The 16,126-nt window shown below is 41.9% G+C and overlaps 2 protein-coding genes across 2 annotated transcripts; one reads left to right on the plus strand and one right to left on the minus strand.

Moving 5' to 3' along the window:
- Positions 1-1,152: 1,152 nt before the first annotated feature.
- Positions 1,153-9,304, minus strand: cln6b (CLN6 transmembrane ER protein b). Its single transcript, XM_070907899.1, has 8 exons — positions 9,243-9,304; positions 6,628-6,748; positions 6,416-6,514; positions 6,119-6,307; positions 4,548-4,603; positions 3,614-3,736; positions 1,600-1,728; positions 1,153-1,300 (listed from the first exon to the last, which is right to left on the minus strand). The coding sequence occupies exons 1-8, from the start codon at positions 9,302-9,304 to the stop codon at positions 1,153-1,155; spliced, it is 927 nt and encodes a 308-aa protein (XP_070764000.1).
- A 1,516-nt stretch (positions 9,305-10,820) lies between these two features.
- fem1b (fem-1 homolog b) lies at positions 10,821-14,616 on the plus strand. Its single transcript, XM_070907917.1, has 2 exons — positions 10,821-11,068; positions 12,981-14,616. The coding sequence occupies exons 1-2, from the start codon at positions 10,821-10,823 to the stop codon at positions 14,614-14,616; spliced, it is 1,884 nt and encodes a 627-aa protein (XP_070764018.1).
- The last annotated feature ends 1,510 nt before the right edge of the window (positions 14,617-16,126 follow it).

Genomic DNA, 16,126 nt, shown 5'->3' on the forward strand with positions numbered 1-16,126 from the left:
GTACAGGACACATCCCTCCCTCTGCTGTTAGAGCTCAGTGTGTGACACTTTATTCAGACCTGGTTTAATTTTTCATGCATGAACTCCCACATCAGCGTGTGTTTCCAGGTGTTGGGGAGTTCTACTGCATATGTGAAAAAAGTGTCTGCAGAGGGAGCTGTGTGAAGTCTGATAAATGTCCTCAATGGATGTCAGGTCCCAGGTTTTGACAAAGTGGAATAAAAAAGATGATATCTCTGGTTCTGCTGCATCGATTTTTAATCCTTTTTTTTAACTGGCCAACCACAATATTATGTGCAATAATAAATCTGTGGAAAACTTTTCACTTTTCTTGCATTTCCCAGAATGCAATCCCCAGAAAAGAGATGTAAACTTGTTGTGCATTATATACCATATTCAATGGACAAAGCAGCCGAATGGGGAAAAAAACTCAGAAATATGCTTATTCTGTCATGTTGAAGAACTGATGTTTTGAGCTGTGGAGATGGAGAGGTGGTTGTGTCCTTGCCAGCGGAGAAATTGTGTGTCCTCTCTTTGTAAGATAAACAAACCCCCACAATCCTCATTACTGTATTATGGTCTATTTTCTGCTGCTGTGGGTGTAGTAATCTGTGTCTGTGCTTCCTCTATAAGGTGGATTTCTTAAAGTATAATATAACGTATAGACGCTGAATTCAATCCACCTTAATGTTCCATATGCAAGATGTTTTTCCCTTCCAAAATATGAATGACTCAGCTGCGGTTCGCCACACGCCTCCTCAAAAATAAGCAACGTAATTTATCATAAAGAGATCAACAGGCAAGCAGAGAAAACACAGATATCGGCAGGAAACGGAGATTAGCTCCTGTGACGCTGTGATGAACCACCGATTAAATAAACTGCAGCTGAACATCACACACAGTCGGGCAACCAAGTGTTTTAATTAGTTCAGTTTTATTCAGACCTTTAGTGCCTTCACCTTTTTGTGATGGCTTCCTGCCATTCAGACTTGCGTGACTTTTACATGAAGGGTTTTATAGAGACATGAAAGGACATTTAAAGAAAGAGACACAATGCTGGTGCAAGATTTGGGACCTGGTGCATGAAAGAAACATTGAGTCACTGACAGTGTGTGTCTGTTGGAGGAAGCTGTTATTAAATGAGCACTTCTGTTATGTCCTGCTGTCCTGACGGACGTGGAGTGTATACACGGCACGAGGCTGTGGGACGTAGATCAGCCCAGGGTGCTTCTTCCTCAGGACGCCGTCGTTCCACAGACAGACCACCCAGACCGCCACCAGGAACAGAGCTGCAGAGAAGCTACCAACCAGAGAGCTTTACCAAATCTGCAAAAACACATTTTCACATCTGAATTTGTCATCTTTTTTGTTGGTTTTGTGTAAAGTGACTCAACAACTTGGATGGATTGTCATGAAATTTGGTTTCATGTTGGAGAACTCTTTCCACACGGGAAGTAACAGATCCAAACTTTAAACCTAAGGGGGAAACCTGGACTTCGCCACCTCCACCCTGACGCATCACCTTACAAGATTTCTGGGTAATGTAGTCCATGAAGTTAGCTTTCATTGCTTTTCAGAGCTGCATCTGCTCATTTGTACCTGTAGAGCATAAAGAGTCCGTTGCCGTCGGGAACCAAGCCTCGCCTCCTCTGGTGCATCACTGTGGCGGTCATGGCAAAGAAGGTGAAGATGAAGAGGATGAAGGTCTGTCCCTCAGTGATCAGGTACCTGGCAGGTGAAACATGGAGGGTCAGTGGGTCTGTTCACTGTACTGTGAGCAGAGGGTCACAAGTTCGATCCCCACAGTGTTTTGAAACCAAAATATCAATAACAATATGGCCTCCGTGTATCAGGTATTCACAAGAACCTTCTGTTGGTTCTGTTGTGGCAGGACGTTGACAGGGTTGGTGTGTTCCCATCCACCTGTTTTTAAGCACATTTCAATTTGGCCGATCTGGAAACATCGGATGTTGATGTTGAAATTTGATTTTGAAAGAAAAACTAAAAATTATAAAGGTAGCGGCTGTAAAAAATGAATTTGGAAACTATAGTCGGCAGTAATGTGAAGGATGTACTGTTTGTATTTAAAGGGAAAAGCACTCAAAACCCCTGACGTGGTTCTTGAATTCTGCTTTCATCCTTAAGTGCTGTCCTCATTGAGTAAAGTAATTAGTCAGCAACACCTGAGAACTACCTAATCAATTATTACTAACACCTGGAGGCACACACACACACACAGCCTCACACACACACACAGCCTGCTGGTGTATTGTTCATCAGACATTATAGTTTCAGTTCAGATGATATCTGGTGGTGAACAGTCTGACGCCACCTCTCCAACAATGCAACACCACACTGTAAAATAAAAGTCAACCTAAAGCCAGGAAGCAATGTTTGTTTCTGCAGACTTACCACATACTGACATACAGAATATAGTACATTTTCCTAATTTAGTAATCCAATACTCATTTATTTGTACAGGAGTTTTAAAAAGCTTCACAATATTATAAAAAAAAAACAGAAACACCTATAAACACCTGAATATGTAACCGAACTTTAACCTGCCTATGTTTATAGTTTTCTTTAGCCTGCTAAAGTTAGTTCACACTTTTTTATAGTATGGCCATTGAGAATAATGGATTCTGATTGGCCAGAGAGTGTGCATCATATTTAGATCACCTCACGGCAGTATCATCGACACCTTCAGTGGTCTAAATTCATCCTGATAGCTGGAAGGTTTCAGCAGGAGGAGGATAGCTTGAAAAAGAGAGTGTCAACATATTTAAAAACATATGACCTCAAATCATCGATTTGCTGTATAACACACTCTTACCCGTGTGATTATTAAAAAATAACACACTCGGTGGTTATTAGCCTCCATGTAGTTTTCTGATAACTTCACAGCTTGTCATGGCTTCTATAATATTTTCTTTTGAGTACTTCTAGTTTGATGTCCTTGTGTTTATGTTGATGAGGAAGGAATCTGATCTCTTTCTGCTGTTGGCCTCACTGGACGTCTGTCTGGATGAGAGCGTCTCAGAATATAAATGAGTGTAGAAAGTAAGACGAGCACAACGCTCTTAACACAAACTAAATGTAGATTTATGCACCTGCAGCCTGCTAATGGACATAATCACCACTTCCAGCAAAACACAGGTTTCCCTCAGTGACTCCGTCTGTTTCTCGCTGTGACAGCGGTTCCTCTGAGGTGAGATGTAGATGACACACAACACATGAAATTATAGTGATCTGCACCTCTCGTCCACTTTAACAGGACACAGTGGCTGCAGAAATATATCTACAGGCCTGCAAAATAAACAAAAATGTTTTTGTAATATGGATATTGAGATGAACTGAGGTTAAAAGTGTTACTTTTCAGTCGAGTTAATGTTTTAATGGTTTGTATATGTAGCGTTTTGATGTCATTTTATTGTTGGATGCAAAGTTAATGTTGTAACTTTACTGAATGAAGTGCAAACATTGCTGACTGTAGGTGTTTTATTTGCCAAGACAACAACTAATGGGGATCCCAGTAAACATTAAAGAGACTGAACCTGTGGCCATCAGTTACAGGACAGACTCTCTGGGTGATCTAGCTGTAAAGCAGTCTGACCAGTAGTAGGAGGCGCTGGGAACAAGTAGCACCCACGCTGCCGGCGGCATCTTCTCCTCCTGTTTCCCATCACTGAAACAACCGCTGAAGAAGAGGAAGAGGACGAGGAACAGAGGAATATACCTGGAGGAGAAAGATAGAGGAGAAAAAGAATAATCACAGGTGATACTTGAAAGACAAATTGACGTAACGCCATCAGTCACGACCCAAATACTGTTCCAATTCCAAGTCCTCATTTAGCCGAGAAAGGTCCAAAGAGTTCTTGCTTCAAACATTTTATCAAGGACACGTTGGGAGCTCACTTTTGTGAACTTTGACAAGATTTAGAAAAGATTTCTGTTTTGCATCAAGGAGAGGATGTTAAACAAAGTGATGCCGACTCGCTCAGGCGCTTTCGGAGACGTGGCTGCCTGCTGGCAGGGCAAGCTAGCTTTTGCTCACAGGTTAGCTCTTGAGATGACATGGTCTCTTGTGTGATATTTAATGTATGTATATCAAGGAAAGCTATGCATATGCAGTGATGTAGATATTTGCCATTCTATCTAATTCTAATTCTAAATATACATTACAGTAAGGGCAATAGGTGCACAGATATATTGAAATGTACTAATAAGAAAGACATCTAACAGCAGAGAGAGAGAAATGAAGCACACACCCACACAGGAGGAGAGGCGTGATCTCGGGGGGTGAGGTGAGATTGCCTGCATGGGTGAGGTATGCAGGGGCTTCAAAAACACACAGTTCAAACATCTACTGTCAGAAAACCACACCACAGGGCTCCAGCACTGAAATTTTTATTCTAGAGAAGAACTAAATGTGAGTCATTTTGGACTCCACAGCGTGACGACTACCTCAGAGGTAAAACCAAATCTGACTATTCACTAAATTGCACTGAAAATTAAATTCGATTTAAAAAAAAAACACATTTTCTTACCACATCAGATGACCAAGAGTGTCGTCATAGTAAAGCAGAAGCTCGAAAGCATCGATCTGCAAAATAAAATAATGTTCATCACTCTTACAGACTTGAGATTCAACAGAGCTGATCTCTTTCTTTACTGTATCTTTAAAGGAGAAATCCAGCTTTTAACTGATGTACCTGAATTTGAGGGTCTGTTTTGTTGTTTGGTCGCTTGTTGTTCTTATTCCTGACATGTCCTCACACACAGGTCACCTCATATGTTTCACAAATTCAATTTCAGTTGTTAATTTCCCACACGGCCGAGGTTGCATCAGACACATACTGTACATGAATTGGATATCATAATAAATTGATTGCAATATGACTTTGCTTTCTTGCTGAATAACTTGCTGTGGAGGGAAACATAATTATACAGATATCTCTTTCTTCTGAAGTGTAACCATTAACCCGTCTCTTATGTCTGCCCTTGAAATTCTGTGCTTTCTGTTTCTGTTTACATTTAATTATTGTTTTCTGTCAAATGCTTTATACTTTTTGCTACGCACTTCACAAAAAAAGGTGTGTTGTTTGGCCCTATTATATAAAAACTATTTTTGTCAAACTTGTGGCTTTTATTCTTCTCTGTTTGTCTTGTTTTTATGTTATTTTATTGCACTTAGTCTCAATTGTGTGGGACAGCAGGAACAAACTGAGTTAGGAACCACAGCAGGAAATGTTTTTATTGCTCTGCTGCAACTACTGATTATTTTCATCATCTCTATTTTAAATTCATAATTTCTTCTACAAAAGAGGTGACATCTTCAAACGTCTTGTTTTGTCTGACCAACAGTCCAAAACCAAAAGATATTCAAACGGCTCTGTATATAAGACCAACAGAAGAAGTGAATTCTCACATTTGAGAACCTGATTGACTTAAACGATGAATCAATTATCAAAATAGCTGCCAATTAATTTTCTTTTTGTGCATATACTATAAGGTACATAAAATTCACAGTTAAAAGCAGAAATGCATCTGACCCTTATTGTCGTTACTGACTTTATCAATTATTATTTTGAATTAGTAAAAACATTTCATTCATTTACTTTTATCTTAACATTTGTTTTGTTTAATTAATTTCATTTCCAGAAAAGCTGGTAAGTGGACCTAAATGTAAATGTGTAATTCTACTTGATAACTGACTAAACCAATGAGTTAATAGTCAATAACAGATTGAAGTCATGATTACAATAATGTCAATGTCAAACCTGTTTTCAGATGGCTGTTGAAAGGCATTGTGGGAAATGTAGGAGATTGAACTGAAGTAAAACTGAAGTAAAAGTGCAGGTTAAAGAGTAACTAAAGAGCCAGTCTAATAATCCGGCCTGCCCACTAGTGGTGACAACATCCCTGAGCAGCTGTGATGTAACATCGGACTATAGCACCAGTCTACATCACTGCTGGGCGTGGTCACAAGTACAACAGACTACACCCAGCTGTGATTTTGGGTGTGTTAGAGGTAGAAATATGTTTTCCTCCTTCTAAAATCTAGTGAATAATAATATATCAATATTATTATTAAGCTTTTCTCCGATGCAGCACCCACCAGGGACGAGGGTTTGAGGTTCTTCATGAGTGGATTCTCTCTGACCGACAGGTGCAGCTGGTAGCCAATCAGCAGGAGCCGTCGGGTGATAGAGTCGGCCGCCATGTGGAGGCTGGTTCCCATGACCACGGCGATGATGCCGAGGTGGACGGCGGGCCGGGGCAGCGTTCTGGGGCTGCGTTCAAGCATCTGCGACAGGAGAACAGATGTTTGACTGTGATCTGAACAAGAAAACAAAAGCATCTTTACATGAGTTTATTATTCAGAGTGTGTAGCGGTGTGATGTGTCTCAGTTACTTTGAGCAGTATGAGAGGTGTGCTGATGTTGTACAGTATGTGGAGATATTCTGCAGCACTGGGACGGTTCAGAGGAAACCAGTCTGCTGGGAGGACAAGCTGCAAAAGATTTAGGAGGCAGGAAACATAATGTCCTCAATAAAGTCAAATTGATTAGTAAAACAACACATTCATCTTGCAGGACTAAACACATCCTGTTATCATCCTGTTACCATGACAACAGGCTGGCCCACATCCAGGATCCAGTTCTGGACAGTGAATCCGAGCCAGAGGTCCAGGTGGAACCGAGGCTTTGACAGAACCGACTCCACCTCCGCAGAACCAGCCGACCGGCTGCAGAACACAGAATGATGTTACAGAAGACAGGCGAGCACAAAGATTGTTTATTCAACAGAACTGGCATCTGATTTACTAAAGCGGCAGCTCATTATGCACTCAGCAGCTCCGACTGCCTTCGAGATGCAATTAAGGGGAGCTAAAAATGCTGTAATGCAGTGATGGGATCTGTCTGAGATCAGCAGCTCGCAAAAGAAACCAAAATGTAGCTGAAATCAAAAAAGAGCAATGAGATCCAAAGACATTTATTAAAGCACCAAATCAACTCAAACTAAGAAAAATAAAAACATGAGCCAAATAATAGATTGCAAATAAATATGATACAGCCTCTGAAATGTAAAAGTCGAATCAAGAGAGCGCAGTCACCACAGTCACAAGACACAATATAATGTTGTTTTCTGCTAGCTGTGTGGCTCTGTGGCAGCGGCAGACATTCTCGATCCCCAGAGGATGAATCCAACTGACTTTTTCCTCTAATGCCACCAGCAGGTTAACATTAGTGTTTTTTACTGAAATATCTCAACAACTATTGGATGGATTGTGATGAAATGTGGTTCAGACCTTCATGTTCCCCTCAGAATGAACTGTAATAACTCTGTAATAACTTTTCTTAATAACTAATAGCTTTAATCTCATCTGTTCATCTGTCACACACCCAGCGGAGGGCAGGCTAATGTCCTGCTGCTTTCATTTGGGTTCAGCATTATGTAATCAGGTTGGTCCCACTGACGTCCACAATCTCGTTTTCAGAGAGGAGCCAGCCACCAATACATCAGCAGGACCAACTTAACAGATGGAAACCAGCAGCACAGAACAACATTCAGACTTTCTCTTTTTATAGTCAGATGTAAACAAAAATAATAGTTTGATATATTGGTGAAAAGTCATGTTGAAGGATTCAAATTTAAACTCTAAACTGACTCCAGGTCACACACTCAGCTGGGCTCAGTGCTGATTGGACGTCAGAGTATTGGAAACACTGGGGAAATAATCAGAGATTAAAGTCATTATTATTATCATGAAAATAATGTCATAACTTTTTTTGTAAAATAAATCAACTGTAAAAAAAAAAAAATACAGCTGAAGGAAATATTATCTTTCTCACCAACGAGGTAGAAAAGCTCAACTTCATAGACCTTATTCTCTTAACGTTAGTAAGTAATTAAACTGTGTTTATTTTGAGGGTGTGTCTCACTACAGAGATATTTACAGAAAGAGAAGATAATAAAATTTAAAGTTCATAAAACTAAAATATACGTTCAAACAACAAATAGAAGAACAGAAATAATTAGGTTTTCAGTCCGGATTTTAAAATTGATTTAAAAAGTGATGTTTGTCTCTCTGGTCGAGGTAAAGTATTCCACAGCAGTGGAAGAAAAGGCTCTGCCAGCAACAGATTTCTTATTAATCTTTGGAATAATGAGAGTGTGAGGAGTTTTCTAGGTAATACGTCACAGTTTGCAGTCTGACCTGATGAAACAGGAAGCCAGAGGAGTGAGGACAGATCCTGTGTTATGTGCTCAAGTGTCACTTTAGTTTTAGTGAGACTGAAAAGGAGTTTTTTATTGAGTGAAAGAACTGAGAAGAGCACGTTACAATAGTCCAGTCTTCATGAGATGAGATGCATGAATGAAAATGTCTGCATATGACAGTAGTCAGGTTCCCATCCAAATGTAATACAAATATTAATGGAATTTCCTGAAAATGTTTAAACGAAAACATGACTTGCTGCTTGTTTCCATCATATATGAGCTCAAACGATGAAAAACAATGTGGAGAACATGATGGAAATATGACATTTCTGTTAGTTTCATGTATTAATGTGAGGAAGGTTACAGTTTCCTCATCTCTCCACACAGATCTGATGTTTTCAGCTCTTCACTTTACGTCACATGCTTCATGTACATCAGTATTTATTCACTGTTTCTGATTTTATCCTCAGCCATTGCAATATTTTGACTTTTCATTTCCGGTGCCTCACCTGCGTTTTTATGGACACATTGAAAAAATGTATAAAAACAGGTGGATGGAAACATTAACTTTATGTTAATTTGATGTTGGAAATGCACGAACTCTGGTAATGTGGCAGAGGTGGAAGATTGGGACTTTTTTCTCCAAACAATCTGGTTTTATTCTCATGTTTTTTTCCTAGAGAGCGTCCAATCCTCATGGTAAGGTTTTGTCCCACCACAGAAGAATGACTGAAATCCATCCAATCAAACCAGTTTGCAGCTTTTGACCTGTAAAGCATCCACTCAGGAGGTTTACTTCACCTGAACAGAGTAAAAAATGACTCTTTTGTTTGTAAACACAATTGTAATCTGAGTTGTTTCTCAATAGAGAGCTAGGAGGACCATCTGTGGTTCAGATGCCAAAATGAAACCAGGAAGGAAGTGCATATTTAAGCATGACAGAGCTGTGCGATTACTTAAAGATGACCGGAACAGTTGATTAAGGGTGGGACTAATTATGAAAAATTCATTTTACGGACCTGCACATGAAAGTTGCTGCATGCAGAGCTGAGGTCTGTCTCTTCCGGATGGATGGCTGCATCTCTCTTCCCCAGCTGACCGCCTGTTTGTTTCACTAAAAATTTGGTATTTATACTAAGATACAGTTGAAATAGCTACAGTATCACAGGCCTGATACCACACACCTGAAGCAGTGTGTGTGTCTCAATCTCAATGAGAGCCAGTCAGATCAACAGTAGTGAAAATCCTGCTGCTTTCACATAGCCATCCACTGCGGTCATTGATCTTGATTAGCTTTTACACGGTCTTGTGGTGTGTTCTGAAATGTCCCTTCCTCATTGTTTCCTCTCTTGACGAGTCCTTGCGTCGGTGTTGAAGCTGAACACGGGTCCTCGCAGTCGCCCTTGGACTGAAACAGAGCCGAGTCATTTCATGATAAAATACCACGGCCTCTGTGCAGGAGTTAAACTGCAAGTTGATCTGCCAGCAGTTAAGCCTGTAATCTCTATAAACCTCCTCCCAATGTTTTATTAGACAGCATTAATCTGGTTTCACATGAACACATTTAGAAGCTTATGCTCCAACTGGGGCTCACTGTAAATACCATGAATACCTGTAAACATGTCAACTGAGAGCTGAATGAAGAGACTGCGGACCGAGAGAAAACGTAGTCTGCAACATCTGGCTGATCACAGCTCAGTTAACACACATGAGTTATGGTTTGTTGAAAGCTGAACCCAATAAGGAATTTAAAAAGGACTCAGATTTTATAAAATGCTGTAGTAGAAGGTACTATATTTTTATCTAAACATTTTATTGTTTTATTGTTGTTATTTTCAGTCTATTGAATCATCTCTTAACAAATAGTATTTTAAAAAATGTCTTTAATATGTTTTAATCTAAACTTCCTCCTGCTTTTTATTTATTTTTTATTATTTTTATTATTTATTAGGACTGTTTAAATAGTGTCATGGACTTTTTATCTTTATTTTTCTGTTTTTATTCCTCTATACATTTTTTTATTCATTGAAAGGTGAAATAAAGAGGAAGTCAGAGCAGTGGAACACATATTTGCTGGAGAGAGTTCCAGTCGGAGGTATTTTTAAGTTGAACGTCAACTTCCGGCAAATAAGTAGATAGCGAAGGGTGAAAGTGCTTGTGTTTGTTTTTGATTCCTTTGACGCGTTGGGTTTTTTTTAGACAGAAACACCATCAGGAGATGACTTTCTAAGGCGAACAACAAGGTACCCGCTTAATTTAATCCAACCTGGAGCTAAAGAGTGTCGGTGTGTTGACCAGCTCGCTCACGTTAGCAGACTAGCTAACCGGCTAGCTCACTCAGCTGACGCCTGATACTCGGCGTCCGAAGACAGAAACCCAGTCGCTGGACGCTCAGTATCGGACAATTAAGCTGTAAAGCTTCCCCAGTCGGTATTAGTAACGTTTCTCCTGTAGCCATAACGGAGAAAATAAATTTTTCATGTGTGCACTGGGGCCGGTTTCGACATTTTAATGGGAGGCGGCTTGCTTTGGAGGATTGGACATTGCGGGCGCCAGTTGCAAAGAAAGCGGAGGTCCTGGCTACCTGTCGGGCTCAGATGGAGTCTCTGGCCGGCTACGTGTACAAGGCAGCCAGCGAGGGCCGAGTCCTGACCCTGGCCGCGCTGCTGCTCAACCACTCGGAGGTGGAGACCCAGTACCTGCTGAGCTATGTGACCCAGCTCGCCGGTCAGAGGTCCACTCCTCTGATCATCGCAGCCCGGAACGGACACGACAAAGTGGTCCGGCTGCTCTTGGACCACTACAGAGTGGACACTGAACAGACTGGCACGGTTCGGTTCGACGGGTAAGAGCTGCCGTATTCACTTTATCATTTATGTTGGCAGAGTTAAAGGTTAAGTTTCTCACTGGTATTCAGCCATAAAGATCATTTTGGAATTATTTGTCCTGGTTTTGAAATTTCTGCAAAAACCTCTCTCCAGAAACGGTGTCTCTGTTACACCAACTCTTCACTTTCTACTTGCTAGTATAGTCAAGTACTACTTGCTTTGTTAACTGTGGACAAACAATGTTCAGACACAGATAAGGCGATTAATCTCATTAAGCAATGAGACTAGGGCTACAACCAATGATTATGTTCATTGTCTTTGGTCTGTAAAATATCATTTTGTCCGACTAACAGTCCCAAGATATTCAGTTTACTATGATATAAAACACAGAGAAGCTAAATCGGTACATTTTACAAGCTGAAACCAATGACTTAAACAATTAATCAATTATCAAAGTAGTTGCCGATTAATCTTCTGACTGTTTCATCTCTGCCTGAAACAATATATCAAATCTCTGCCTCCAAAAAAAAGCAGTGTAACATTTTGTCAAGGCCTAATGTACCAAATCACGCTTATGAAAATGTTTTATTTTGAATCTTAAATGATCCTAGTTCACAGACCTCACTGTGAACAGTTTTCACTGGAACTACTTTCTACCAAAAGCTGTTGACAGTGTGTTCTGCAGATTATCCCGAGAAACAGGCACTTTGTTTCTGGGAAGAGAGGTTGCTGTTGATTTTTTTTTTTAATGTAGCGCTGTAAGCTGACACAATTGAGACAAATATAACCCAAACTATCAGCATGGACAGATACAACCAGAGAGAGGCAAGTGAGGAAATATTCATCATCAGTTTCTGTTGAAACTGATCATTTTAGGTTTTAGTTTGTGCTGCTGTTGAAGTTGTTGTTGTTGTGTTAAACTAACAGGTGTTTTTTGTCCATCCCATTTATATCAATGAGGGTAGACTCAATATTAGAAAGAGCCCACATTATAACGCACATAACTTGTGTATGACTGTAAAGATATTGCTATGTTGGCAGTAGATAAACGACCATTGATCTATATCCCACCTCAAAAGAAGCCCCATTACAGAAAATACAGAGCCACAGGGCTGGATATCGAACCTCAATGCCTCTTTGGCACTGACCAAAATGTTTCTGTTGCACTGAGTATCAAAAACTGACATCAGAAGACAAACTCATGATCTTGTTCAGTTATTCTTTGATCAGACAGTAATTTAGCCAGTTTTAGATTTATTTTAATTATTATTTAGATTGTTTTATTTTAGGCAACATTCTTGTACGGCTGCTTTTGTTTTGACAACATTTAACATTTGAGGCCTTATGGTTTCTTTTGTCAAATGCAAAAAGGGTTTTTAAAGGAAAATATTTATATTTCTCAAAGTAAGCTGTCAAAAAAAAGTATTGTTTATCAGTACTGAAAGTTGGTTATCGTTTATTATTGGAAAAAAATGTAAGCGAAACTCAGCCGCACCAGAGAAACCTGCTGTTGCTCTGCTCTCTGTGAGCTGAAACTTTCAGCTGGCCACACCCACTCCGTGATGTCACAGCAGATGTTTTGACCCAGTTTTCAAATTAAATGTCCGGCTCTGACTGGTGTTGGAATAATACACCCAATAGTCCACCCAAAGAAAGATTTCTTTGTGTTTATGTCTTTCCTTCAGTTGTTTGCATGGAAAGTGTGAGTCCACCTCAACCTGCGGGAAGCTCTGTGATAATAAACATAATACTCGTGTTTTTTTGACATTTGTCTTTGAGTAGTTAAATTAAAATGGGTATAAAATGATGTTTCAGATTGAGACCAGGGCCTTCTGGTCTTGAAAACCACATTCTGAATTTTTAAAGTGAAACTGATCACAGCTGAGTGTGTCCTGACTGTCTCCTGTTTGTCTCCTGTCTGTCTTGCAGCTACGTCATCGACGGGGCCACAGCGCTGTGGTGTGCAGCTGGAGCAGGGCACTTTGAGGTGGTGCGCCTGCTGGTGAGTCACCATGCCAACGTTAACCACACCACAATCACCAACTCCACCCCCCTGCGGGCTGCCTGTTTCGACGGGCGCCTGGACATCGTCTGCTACCTGGTGGAACACAACGCCGACATTAGCATCACCAACAAGTACAACAACACCTGCCTGATGATCGCCGCCTATAAGGGCCACACGGACGTAGTAAAGTTCCTATTGGAGCAGGGGGCAGACCCCAATGCCAAGGCCCATTGCGGGGCCACCGCCCTACACTTTGCAGCTGAGGCGGGCCATCTGGAAATTGTAAAAGAGCTTGTGCGATGTCAGGCAGCTATGGTGGTGAACGGACATGGCATGACGCCACTGAAGGTCGCCGCAGAGAGCTGCAAAGCAGATGTGGTGGAGCTGCTGCTGGCGCACGCAGACTGTGACCCACGCAGCCGCATCGAGGCCCTGGAGCTGCTGGGTGCCTCGTTCGCCAACGACCGGGAGAACTACGACATCCAGAGGACCTACCACTACCTGCACATGGCCATGATGGAGCGCTACCGCGACCCAGAAAACATCATCACCAAGGAGCTGCTGCCGCCCATCGAGGCCTACGGAGGGCGTTGTGAGTGCCGGACACCTCAAGAACTGGAGGCCATCCGGGTGGACCGGGACGCTCTGCACATGGAGGGGTTGATGATTAGGGAGCGTATCCTGGGTTCGGACAATATTGACGTGTCACACCCCATCATCTACCGCGGTGCCGTATATGCTGACAACATGGAGTTTGAACAGTGCATCAAACTGTGGCTTCATGCCCTTCGTCTGCGACAGAAAGGCAACCGGAACACACACAAGGACCTGCTGCGCTTCGCCCAGGTGTTCTCCCAGATGGTCCACCTGAAGGAGCAGGTGTTGGCCTCGGCTGTTGAGCAGGTGTTGAACTGCAGCGTGGTGGAGATCCAGCGAAGCATGACTCGAGTGGAGACGGCAGCCGAATCCGAGCTGCCGCAGTCCATGGACAGTTACGAGTCAAATGTTTTTACCTTTCTGTACCTCGCCTGCATCTCCACCAAGACCACCTGCAGTGAAGATGAGCGCGCCCGCATCAACAAACATATCTACAACCTGATCCAGCTGGACCCACGGTCGCGTGAAGGCTCCTCTCTGCTCCACCTGGCCATCAGCTCCACCACACCGGTCGACGACTTCCACACCAACGACGTCTGCAGCTTCCCCAGCGCGCAGGTCACCAAGCTGCTGCTGGACTGCGGCGCGCAGGTCAACGCTGTCGACCATGAAGGCAACACCCCGCTGCACGTCATCGTCCAGTACAACCGGCCCATCAGCGACTTCCTCACGCTGCACGCCATCATCATCAACCTGGTGGAGGCCGGCGCCCACACGGACATGACCAACAAGCAGAAGAAGACTCCGCTGGACAAGAGCACCACCGGCGTGTCAGAGATCCTGCTGAAGACGCAGATGAAGATGAGCCTCAAGTGCCTGGCAGCGCGTGCCGTCCGGCAGCACCAGATCACCTACCGCAACCAGATCCCCAAAACGCTGGAGGAGTTTGTGGAGTTCCACTGAAACGAACCTGAGAGCCGACAAACTCTTTGTTCTTTTTAAAGAATTTCTTATAATTTTCTAACAAATCCAAACGGTGCTGAGGATGATGGTTCAGTACGAAAAGTTTTTGAGCATTTTTATAAAAAAAAAAAGTGAGTTGCTTTTTTTCTATTTTAAGTATTAATTGCTAAGTACCAGCAGCCATAGACGGCAGTCCATCTGTCTGTCTGCATCTCTGGGGCTGATGTGCAGATTGTGGCTGCAGCTCGTTCACTGCGAGACGTCAGAGGAAACCTCCAGCCGACTGCAGCAAGTTTGTGCTGTGAGAGCAGAGAGAGGACAGCAGTGATATCCCCACGCTGCTTCTTGTTTTGCCTTATCTCCATGCCGGGGAGCCGCCATGTGCACCATGTTACTGTGATTCCACAGTCTGAGTCAATGAGTGTGAAGGAGAGATGATCAGAAAAAGCTAGAGAGACTGAATGAATGAATGAGTGTCTATAGAGAAGCCAACAGACAACCGAACTCGCCCGCTTTCCATTTGTTCACCCCACAGGTCAGCCGTCACACATCATTATTTTTTAACATGAAAAATAGTTTTCACTGGCTTTAGTTTTTACTGTAACAACAACATCAACTGAGAAGACAGAATGAGGACGCATGATATGACTGCTGGGCAGAATTTATACTAACAATCAGGTTTTTAGTGCATAATATTTTATTTTAATATTTTATTTCACAATTATTTGTGATTTGTTTTTCTTCTCTTGTTTCCCTGAAACTGCACTACATGACACAAAGTATGCAGACACTCCTGTCCATTTACGTTTGTGTACTTTTTGTCGTCTTCCCCTTGTTTCTAATGAAGGAACATACGATGATACTTTAGACCACTAGTTCCCAACCTTTTTGCCTTATCCCCTTTAAAGCGAAGCAGTATCTGAGACTGGTTAATAAAAAGTGACTTTTCCCCAAACCTATTAATTTGACAAATTTTCAGAGGCCCGATATGGTCAAGCTGTCTAGTATTTAACAAGAAAAAGGGGGAATTATTAGAGAATAGTCAGAATTATGAGTCTAATTTTGCATACTGTTTTTTAATTCTCTCCTACCTTGTTGGGAACCTGTTTTAGACAATAGTGTTCTTCCAGCTATGTGACACCAGTTTGTCCCTTTTCTGTTTCTGTTTCTTTGCGGTTTAAGAAAAAATCTCCTACATCTTCAACTTAACAAACCATTATTGAAAATGCGTTGTCACTAAGCCGTTTTGTTTTGAGCATTTTGGAGATGCATGGATTTCACATGACGGAGGCTGTTGTAGCAGCACATTGATGTCTATGGTGTCCCAGTCACATGTTCAACAACGCATTGGTATGTAAAGTTCGGGTGTCCACATACTTTTGGCCATGTAGTGTACTTTTCCTAGTCGTTAAACCGTCAGTTTGATTGTGTTCATACGTGAGCTTTTGTTTTGAAATGTGTCCGAGGACATAAGCACAGAAACTTTGAATGTTCTCGCAGAGGGAAATCC

Source organism: Enoplosus armatus, chromosome 6 (genome assembly GCF_043641665.1).
Source record: "Enoplosus armatus isolate fEnoArm2 chromosome 6, fEnoArm2.hap1, whole genome shotgun sequence".
NCBI classification, from domain to species: Eukaryota; Metazoa; Chordata; class Actinopteri; order Centrarchiformes; family Enoplosidae; genus Enoplosus; species Enoplosus armatus.